The sequence below is a fragment of the Polistes fuscatus genome, unplaced genomic scaffold (assembly GCF_010416935.1).
Source record: "Polistes fuscatus isolate 324 unplaced genomic scaffold, CU_Pfus_HIC Scaffold14, whole genome shotgun sequence".
NCBI classification, from domain to species: domain Eukaryota; kingdom Metazoa; phylum Arthropoda; class Insecta; order Hymenoptera; family Vespidae; genus Polistes; species Polistes fuscatus.
In genome coordinates this window covers 84274-94939 of record NW_025113042.1, presented here as the reverse complement: position 1 = coordinate 94939, position 10666 = coordinate 84274, and the positions used below count along the sequence as shown (strand labels likewise).

Here is a 10666-nt window from a genome sequence, read left to right as displayed (position 1 = left end):
ATGGGTGCTGCAAACACTAGTAATATTTTGCCATCTTCTTCTGCATCATCGATTCCTTTGAGAGCAAGGAACACTGAAAATCCGATCGAAGTTAACCTCGCTGAAGATAATATTCTTCATTGCGTTGATGGTGCAAGTGAAGATACTTTGAGATCTACGGGTTACAACGTTACTGGAGAACCTCGAGCACAGGTTACCTGATATCCAATCATTTCAATTATTTTTTTGTATCGACAATCGCATTTGGAAATGCTTGACATTCATTTCATTGATTTATGAATTGATTTATTTTTAACGAATTTATTATTAAACTAATAAATAAAAGATACCACACTTATTTATAAATCAATATAATATTAATAAATCTCGAGCCTTATTATAATTAAATCTCAGCATGTATTAATATCAAGAATAAATAGCAATTACATATTTAATTGCAATATCATTGTTATGCTTGCACGTGCTTCTCATTCTGATCCGCCATAGCTGGGTCCGAGTTGGCTCATGTCCAAAAACTAAACACTAGAACACAGCTTTTTTTGCGTACTTACTTGGAAAATACTTTTGACGATGAGTCACAGTCGTATAATTCTTCGGATTAATCATTTTTTATCGTAGACATCATTTTTAATGTGTTCTTATTCATTTGTTCAATTTACAGATGGCTTACGTTACGCGAACCACTGATTGGAAAGCAGTTGGAGAAGCTAGCAATTCTTCCTTGAGGTTACAGCATCGCGAAAATATGGAGCTTTCACAGATTATTTTACAATTAGCTAAGGCTAATCAACAATTGGCTAACGCTCATACCACAGCGTTGGCACAATTGGAGGGGCTCTATCTAGAATTACAAAGGGAAAAAAATTCGCAGAAATTTATTTCCAATAATAGCGAATTAAATTCGTCTAATATTTCTTCGAGGAAAAGACTTGCGAGTCAGGAAACAAAAGGAGAGTCCGAAGAAGAAAATGATTCGAGAATAAAACTCGAACGTCGTATCGATAGGCTAGAAAGCGTTGTATCTGAAAGATCTAATGTTTTTAGAAATGAACAGAAAAATATCTTTCAGGATAGAGTACCTCGCGTAGATGTAGATAAATCTAATGAATCGCATAGTTCGGAACAATTTTCACGAATTAATCGATATTATAAGGAACACTCGACTAATTCTCAAGAAGGAGAAATGACCGTACGGAATAATGAAATTAGAGGGGCAAGTATTTTTTATCGAATTTTACTCGAATCATTTATTTTGTTTTCATGAGAGTCTTTTAACTATCAAAATTTATTTATAAAGGTACCTTGTAATACGAATTCGGATAAAATCTTCGAGAAAAAGACGAGATCGTACGAAAATCATGATCAGGGTCACGCCGAAAGATTGACTAACGACGAAATGATTCAATTATTCGAAGAATTACGCGCACTTAAGGCTGACAAAGTCGAATATCAAAATACGAACGAAAGATTAAATGCGAATATTGCGGAACAAAAAAAATATACTGAAAAGTTATGTAAGGATTATGAGGTACATATCATTTCTTTTTCAAATCTCTTTAGATTTGTGTGAAAGAGATTTCGAGATTTGCTTTTACTGATTGCTTTTTTCTGTTTTTTTTTTTTCTTTTTCTTTCGTAGTAAAACTTTATTAATTCTTCTTCTTTTTATTTTCATTTTATAAACATTCCAAGTAACACATTTGTTCCCTACAATAAATTAATACTAACCTAATAAATGCCTTAATAATTATATAAATACAAATATAACTATTATATCTACTAATATATTTATTCTCTCGCGCATGGTTATTCATGGATTTTGTTGATTTCTTTTTTAACAAAATATTACAAAAAATGCTTTATATTCCGTAACATAGATCTTGAGAGAGCAATGCGAACATTTAGAATGCAGCTTAAACGAACGTAGAAATCAGCATGAGAAGCTTCTAAAAGACTTCGATTTATCTAAAAACGAAATGGAGAACATGGTGAAGGAAATAACCTCGTTTCAGTTAGAAAAAGACACTGCCGAAGCTCGGATCTCAAGTTTGGAAGGAGACTTGAAAAGGGTTATTACAGAGAATGAACAGATTAAAGATATGGAGAATGAGAAAGTTATGAAGTTGAAGGCACAGTTAGTCGAGGAAATATCTGATAAAAAGAAACATATGAAGACCTTGGAAGAAGCACTGAATGAGATTCAAAGACTGAAGGAAGCTATGAAGACTGATATGAAGAATACCGAGGAGACTAATACAAAAGATGATATTGGTAAGTTTTTAATGAATTACCTAGCAATAATGTTTTTCACATAGAAGAATTCGTAATTACAGATTGTACACAATCGAACGAGATATCTGAAGATTCTACGACGGATCGTGCTATCGGTATGGATTTATTCAAGAAAGAATTAATATTGAAAAGAGAAGCAAGACAGAGAGCTATTGCTGCAGTATCATCGGAAATGGAAAGACTTAGGCAAGAATTGGAAGCAGAAAAGGAAGCTCATTCCGAGACGTCTAGGGTCCTTGATCTTTTGAGATCAACTCAATCTAGTCATCAGAATGATAATACTGTGATTTGTGATAATAGAAGTAATAAGAGATCTAAATCTATCGATGAAGATTCGGATGACAACGAAATGTTGCTTAGACGTATCGAGGTTCAACGACTCGGTAGTATTTTAAAGGTAAATATAAAAAACTGGTGTGTGTGTACTTATGTACGCACGTAAGAAGTTATACTTCTTTGCCGTACCAAAACGAATATAACCTCAATAACTTCAAAAATAACTTCAAAAAAAACTTCAAAGAAAAAAAATAACTTAAAAAAAAATAATTATTATTATATATATATATATATATCAAAATATAGATATCAGTCCACACTAAATATAAGAGAGATATATCGAATTACTTGACGCGTCAACAGCCATGGCGCGGTTACAGCATTAGTTCTCGCTCGATCATTATTTAAGTAAAGCAGCGCTGAGTACGATTAGTACTTGAATGAAAAAAATTCACTCTCCATTACATTTTCCCCAACGCGCCAAAAGAAGTATAACTTCAAAAGTATAACTTTAATAATATACTCATATGTTTGAAGTTAGATAATAGTTGATCCAAAGATTATATTTTGTTAAATTGATATATTTATATATTGATTTTGTCCTATAGGTTTCTGATGAATTACGAAACAATATTCGTTTCCAAATAGAGAAGGTAGATGATCTTCGATACCAACTCGAAAGTGAACCCGAACAACACCGATATATCATTCGTTGTTTAACCGACGTTACGAACAAGACGAGAGATACTTTGAACACGCGTGAACACCGTGCTAATGAATTGAAAGATTATCTAGCGCGTAATCTGGCACGATTAAATGACAGAACTTTTTTGGATACGGATGACGTTAGCGCGGAATGCGAACGTCAATTGGAAAGTATCAACAGTTTGAAGAGTTTGTACAATGAAAGATTAAGAGTAATAACTGAATTGAAGGATACCGCTATTAAAGAACTTATCGATGTTAAGGAAAACCTGAAACATTCCTCAAAGGAGCGCGAAGGTTTAGAAGAAGATCTCAGAAAAGCAGAAGAGAAGGTAAAATCGATCGATGTTTTTATTATTTCTTCTTAAATGGTTTCATATTTTTTTCTTTTAAGTAGATTGACGCCCAAGATACAGAGATCTCAAACCTAGAATCTCAATTAGGTTTAACCAAAGCAGATTGTAGAGATCTTCAAAATCAAATGTCGTTAATCAACAGTTTGTTCACTCAAATGCTTTTGGGAGCTTCTTCCGCTGACATGGATTTAGATAGATTATCGCAATTATTACAGGTACTATTGCTTTTCCTTTCTTTTATATAATGTGATCGTAATTATATATTTTTTATGTTCTATCAGGAAAATCGTGACCTCATAACTGACATAGCGAGAGATAATTGCACAGAGGCTGCTGCACTTCCAAAACTCTTGTTAGATCTGGTAGAACAAGTTGATGGTAACAAAGGATTACAAAAACGTAACGAGGATGATCAACAGCACGAAGAAATAGCTCATAACTTACCAAAGGTTTTTAAAATTACGCACACGCACACGCGCGCGCGCGCACACACACACACACATATATATATGGACCGTTTACTTTAAAAATGGTGTAAGTCCATTTTCTCTTGTTTCGAGAAAATTAAAGGTTAATATATCTGTTGTCTGTTGATTTCATTTACCGACCAATTTTTAATTGTACAAAGATGGAAATTTTTTTAGAAATTAAACACGAACTAGTTATAAAAAAAAAAATGGGCTTACACCACTTTCAAAATTAACGGTCCATATAACTATGCGAATGAATTTGTAAATGTGTGTGTGTGTGTGATTTTTCTAGTTACATATTTGAAATTTTGTGTAATTTGTTGATACGAAGGTATGGCGTGTTTTGTTGGAGTTGTTAAGTTGTCACGCTGCTGCTTCACAAAATGCATCGGCAACGTCTTCTTCGGATTCCAACAGTTGTTATAAATCTGTAGACACACCTAGTGGCCCAAAATTGGTGATATCCGTTAGTAAAACTTATATTCACTTGAAGGAATTAATTCTGGAAAAGAAACATTTGGAAAAAGAAATGAATCGAATGAAACAATTGAACACGCATTTGGAAAGCAAACTAGGAGAACAGGTAATTATATATATTAACGGCATTCTATGTAATGCCTACGTAAAACGGGCAATGCGTATAATGAGCAGGTATTTCACAGATTGCTCGGTCATTCTATAGAATGCCCAGATGGTTTCGGTCAATCTATAAAATGTGCTTCAGTTGACAGTGTTTAGAGCACGAGGGGGAGGAGGGAAGTGTTTTTAATCTCGTGTAAGTGAAATAAACAACATGGAAATTGAAAACTCCCCCTTCCCCCGTGCTCTAAACACAGCCAACTGAAGTAAATTTTGTAAATTGATCAGAATGCTCTGGATATATTGTAAAATAACCGGACATAGAATGTTTTCTACAATTTCTACAATGCACGAAATTTGTTTTTATTTTTTAGTTATAATAGTAGTAATATATTTCCCGTAACATAGACACTATAATATATATTATTAATCGTAATATTTATTATCTTTTTCGAATAAATATTTGAATGAAATATTAACAGGAAAAAAGACTTTCGGATGTAACTGCTGAATTAAGCAAAACATGGAACATTGTTGGTCGAATGCAAGCTCAACATCAGCAATTGCATACACACGAGAAAATCCTTAGATACGAGTTACAACAAAAACGAAAGATGTTACAAGAATTGAAATTGGAATTGGAATATTGCAGAGAAAAGTGGGAATCAGCGAGACAGAAAAATACTAATACTGAATTAGAATGGCGAAGTTTACGTCGTGAATTTGCTGCAAGGAAAATGCTTTCTGTACATGATTCCGTCAATAACAGGTAAACTAAGTTACATTTTGTTCATTTTCATCTTCATACGTTAATTATATATTTGAACGTAGCGCTGAGAGTGGCTTCAGCGATGAACGAGGTGACGATACCGACGAGGAAGATGAAACTGTTGAGGACAGAGTCCGAATGGGTCTAACGAGAAGAACCAGAAAGGTTTATAACAATTATTTTCTTATATAAAATCTCAACAAAGTTTTTATATTAATGTAGGATTCGTGAAAAAATTGGACTGGATCGGGACTCGAACCCGGATCTTCCACTTTCTATTTCCGGGCGACTGCTCTTTAACCATTGAGTTATCCAGGGCCCACCGTCCAATCTCCTCGCGAATGCCTATTAAAGTTTGCCTTGGAGGCGCTCGCATCCCACATTAACAATAGTCAAATATTTAACTTATAAATTTGATCATTTAATTCGTAGGAAAGTCCGAAAACTTCAACGATGTCAACTGTAGAATTGGAACAACCTGCTGACATTAGATTGCCAGAAGCGAGTTCTTCCATTGCTTTGACAACGCAAGTACCTGTAGCAGAAAAAGAGACTGAATTTGATGAGATTAAGATTTTGGATACAACATCATCGGTGGAGCCTACAAATACTCAAGAATCAGATGTACGTAGAAATTTGTTCTTTCTTTTCGTTAATCAACAAAAATTGATGTTAATTCTTTATTAAATATCTATAAGGATATTTTTATTTTTTTCTACAGCTCGTCTCAGAAGTTTTACAACAACCTTTGGATCCCTTAGATCAAGCCTTAACTACTGTAATAAGAAATCTTATAAGAATAGACGATGATACGGAATCGAGTAGCGATGAATTTAATTCTAGAGAAAATATTTCATTGCCATTTATGCGTTTTGTTGATAACGTAAGATCGGAAAATAATCATCAGGATAATAACAACTACCCACCGATTCGGGCGGATTGTCCTAGTAATAATGAAACGAAAGAGAATATAGATATTCAATCGTGCTGTTCTACATCCGATTCAAATATATTGGACATTTGTAACAATACCAAAGCTGACGAAGAAATATCATCGAGTAATTCAAAGTTAGGCTTAGAAGATATTTCCAATACTCAACAGAATTCTAATTCTATCGAGGAATCGATAATAATTGAAAATATATCTAATGATAATGCTAGATTAAATGCATCCAGTCCAACGCCAATATTTTCTATTGGACCATTTCCCGTAGCTAGAAATAATTCACCCAATCAACTTTTTACACCAGCCCTAAAAAATGCTTCATCAAATGAAATAAACTCGACAACGGATAATTCATCTATAACGAATATTAACGAAGATGAATCATTGGAATCGGTAGAAAATTCTAACGAGACTGATAATAAATCAATGATGAATTTGGACTCGAAAGATTCTGAGAACGTGCTAAAAGAATCAAAATCAAAGTCAGATTTGGCTAACACACCTGAACAAGTTTTGACTGCCCGAGCTGACAGATTAAAACGTTTGGAAGAACAAGCCCAGTGGCTAATGAACAAAATGAATGCTACTAGTAGAAGAGGTTCTGCTCTTAGTACGAGGTTGGAAGCTCTTCACGAAACTTATGGTGAACCATCGGCTCCAGTTCCAGACGTTCTTCAAAATCGACATTTAAGATCATCTTCTTTGTCTAATCTTTCTCAAGTATTTATTCATTTAATCAAATTTATATATAAATATATATAAAACAAAAAATTAACTTTTATTAATTTAACGATTATTTAACAGGCTACCACGTCATCGAATACTACGGACAATGTTCAAACGTCAAGCGAAGATAAAATATTGATACATCGGCCGATGATAAAACGTCATCATAAATTTTGTAAACAAATGTAGAGTATTCAAATTATTACTTTACTCTATTGTTTATAATTTTGTAATCTATTTTTTACCAATGCTTGTATTAAGCAACAATAAGATTGTTATATTATCTATTGTTTCTATTTATAAATAAGAATGAAATGTACAGATTTACTCACATGTAATGTCACCAAGGATGTATCGTGATCTAACAATTATAATAAATATATAATAAAGTATTGTTTCAATATTTCTTTTATATAAATGTTTAGAGTCTAAAAAGAAAAGTGATCAATAAAATATAAAAACTATTGTGAGATCTTTCCCATACCGTATTTGTATCTGTTATAGTATCAAATGCCAATATCAAATAATCGAGATGTTCCTGACGTCACATCTCATAGTATTTTTATATCGTGATATTAATAACGGCTAGAGTTTAGAGACCGAAAAACATCGAACTTGCAATTTGTAAAATATTTTTCAGTATAATTCTGCTACAATCAAAAAAACCTATTCACATAAATATACAAATAATTATTTCTTCGTCGTACAATTATTCTTTGATTTATCTCGTTTATACTACTTATCTAATTTATATGATTGTTACAATATAATTGTACATTTTAAACTTCCTAATGAAATTTGATTAGAAAAAAAAAGAAAAAAGAAAGAAACACACAATTATTTCTATATTTACAATAAGAACATAAATTTCAGTGCCACCACATAATATATAACATGCATGAAACCTAAATACAATTTTCAATCTATTTTCTTTTCTAAGAATAATATCTAATCAAAATATGACCCTGAAAAAATATGAAAAAAAAAAGAAAAAAACGATCTTCATGAAAAATGAAAAAATATATAATGATAAAACCTTAGAGTGTCTCTGAAAGCATTCCATTTAAATTTCAGACAATCCATAGCTATTTTTGAATATCGAATCCAATAAGATAAAACGGAAGGAAACTATAAAGGAATCCGGTAGACACAAGATGATAATAGAAAAGCTTGACGTGTATGCGTGCGTGTCGTTTTTCTCTTAGACATTGCTGCAATGTCTTACGTTGGTCCTCTTGATCCTCATAGTGATCGTAACGGTGGCAAAACCGCTGTCCAAAAACTCAAAAATAGCTGCGGCGTGTTAGTCAGTGCGACGATGTCGACGGGGAACGACGGTTCGACGGTAAGATTCGGTCGGTGGTGTTGGTGCTGGCGAAGAAGAAGGCGGAATAGCATCGGTTCGAGCTCCTCCCTCTCCTCATTTATATCCTTAAAAACGATGTTAACCACTTTGACCGTCTTCCTCGCGATAACGGCCTCGATCGGTCGCGTCGACGCCGCCTCAAGGACGAAACAAGACGATTCTTCAGGGTCTCGGGGTGGTGGTAGGACCTTAGGTGCTAGCAAGGACGGGGAATCTGTGATCGAAGAAGTCACTGCCAAACAACTCGAGAGAATCCTTAACGAGAAGGATTTTGTTGCGGTGTTTTGGTGTAAGCAACTATTGTTTTTCAATTATTTATTTATATATAATCATCATTCTCAATACATATTTAAATGAGTGTCTAGAATAAAGTCTTATGTTATATTTCATTATTATTTATTACTTCAAAATGGATTATTTATTATTTAAACTGAAGATGCCGTATGTTACACTACTTTCTTTTAAAATTGTTCTAGAGAGTTATTCATTGTTTTTTAGATTTTTTCATTTTAACTAACGCTCTTCTTCTAGACACCTATACGTTTATCTTATAAGATGATTCATGGTGTTTTTATTTTTCTGTTTGTTAGATAAGAGAGAAAGAGAGAGAAAGAATTTCTATTAGCTCGCATTGTTTTAAAAATAAAAGTGTACAAATGCTTTAGATAAATCATCTTAAAAATGATATATATACATATATACATAGTTCCATATTTGAATTAATTAGATTTTTGTAGCCAGTATACAATGGAGATTTTCTTACGTTTATTTAGAATAAGGCCATGCCGTTCTCAAGTAAACTACCTCGAATGATCATTCATCGCTCGTAATCGTGAACATAACACACGAGTCTGTATAATACTGTTGTGCAGGATAGTGCGGCGCTGACGTAAACGATAGGAAGAGAATTTATTGGAAGGATTTCAAGAATATTATACTCTTCTGTGTTCGTATCTTATTGCATAAACGTTAACGTAATCGTAATTACATTGTTACGAATACAAGCTAAGAACATTATGTAGGGGGCGGAAAATAGAATCTTGTCTTGTCTTTTACACGCATAGCTTACATTTTAGCATGCATAAGCGTAATACATTAATAGAGGAAGAATCTGCTCGGTGGTTGCAAACACTATCAACGAGCTGATAGAAAGATTCTACAAAATAATATGATAATGTCGGAGACGTACAAATATCGATCAACCTTACAAAACTTATTTAAAACTTATTCTAATGAAAAAGGAACCGCCAGGTCGGTTCTACTTATAGGTTACTACTGGTGATCATGTTACATTGTGTTAACTGTTATTTCACTTTTCTTTATACCAAGATAATTTGTATTATATTATTAAATAAACAAATTAATATTTATATACGAGAGGTATAATATTACATTACAAAAATTTACTTATAACTTTTTTTCTATTAATAAAAAATTACAAATATAATTGAAATATAAAGTGTTATATTAGTAAACCACGTGGACGTTTGCATGTGACACTTTTAATAAATTTACTTTTATATTATCTTTTTCGGTCAATACTATTTGCGCATATAAAACAGATTATATAACTGAATGAATTTTGACGAAATCGCTTGAAAATTATTGAATTTATATAAAAGATAATAGTCATTGATTGTACTCTTATAAAAAAACATATTTGAATACTTCCATGACGTTTCTCAGTACACGACATAATGAACTCCATCAAAGGTTACATATCATTTGGTTCAGCGACTTCGCATTAACTTGGCACTTGATACTTGTATTTAAAAACGGTAGAAAATGTTAATACATGCTTTAACTAACGAACGCATTTAGGACAGTTTACTTTGTTGAATTCATGATCACTATAGGTGATCTCTAAGAAGGAATTATGACCTTCTCTCTATAGACTCATCAAGGCAATTCTCCTGTGTGATATAACAGATACGAATTCGCTGTTTCTGCCAAGTTTATCCACCCAGTGGGAGAGAAATTTTCATACCTACGCGCGATCTAAGTATTGTAATAGGCTGAAAGAAGGTAGGGGATAATGTATTATTCAGGGGTTACAACACACACGTGCTCGATGTTGCTCTAAATTCGTCAAGTTTAAACGAAATTAAAAAAAAAGAAGAAAAAAAAAATACACCAAAATTATAGCCTAATCTCGATCAATGAATGAGCTTATTTCTTTCCA

At 32.8% G+C, this 10666-nt stretch overlaps 2 protein-coding genes across 2 annotated transcripts in view; both read left to right on the top strand.

Moving 5' to 3' along the window:
- Positions 1-7506, top strand: LOC122514181 (putative leucine-rich repeat-containing protein DDB_G0290503). The gene is made up of 14 exons (XM_043630849.1): positions 1-192; positions 662-1213; positions 1298-1528; positions 1877-2270; positions 2333-2688; positions 3176-3604; positions 3670-3843; positions 3910-4077; positions 4430-4681; positions 5160-5446; positions 5509-5611; positions 5879-6070; positions 6168-7112; positions 7197-7506. The coding sequence occupies exons 1-14, from the start codon at positions 1-3 to the stop codon at positions 7305-7307; spliced, it is 4386 nt and encodes a 1461-aa protein (XP_043486784.1). The 3' UTR covers positions 7308-7506.
- Positions 7507-8201: 695 nt separating this feature from the next.
- The window catches only part of LOC122514265, a 29145-nt gene continuing 26680 nt past the window's right edge, over positions 8202-10666 (top strand). The window contains 1 exon segment of the mRNA XM_043630979.1: positions 8202-8773. Within this exon segment, the coding sequence (XP_043486914.1) occupies positions 8335-8773 (439 nt within the window). The 5' untranslated portion in view covers positions 8202-8334.

Bases quoted from the DNA above. Each gene is read 5' to 3' on its own strand.
- LOC122514181 (XM_043630849.1), top strand. From the start codon at position 1: ATGGGTGCTGCAAACACTAGTAATATTTTGCCATCTTCTTCTGCATCA. The intron at 5,612-5,878 runs GTTTATAACAAT...TTTAATTCGTAG, and splicing joins TAACGAGAAGAACCAGAAAG to GAAAGTCCGAAAACTTCAAC. The intron at 6,071-6,167 runs GTACGTAGAAAT...TTTTTTCTACAG, and splicing joins CAAATACTCAAGAATCAGAT to CTCGTCTCAGAAGTTTTACA.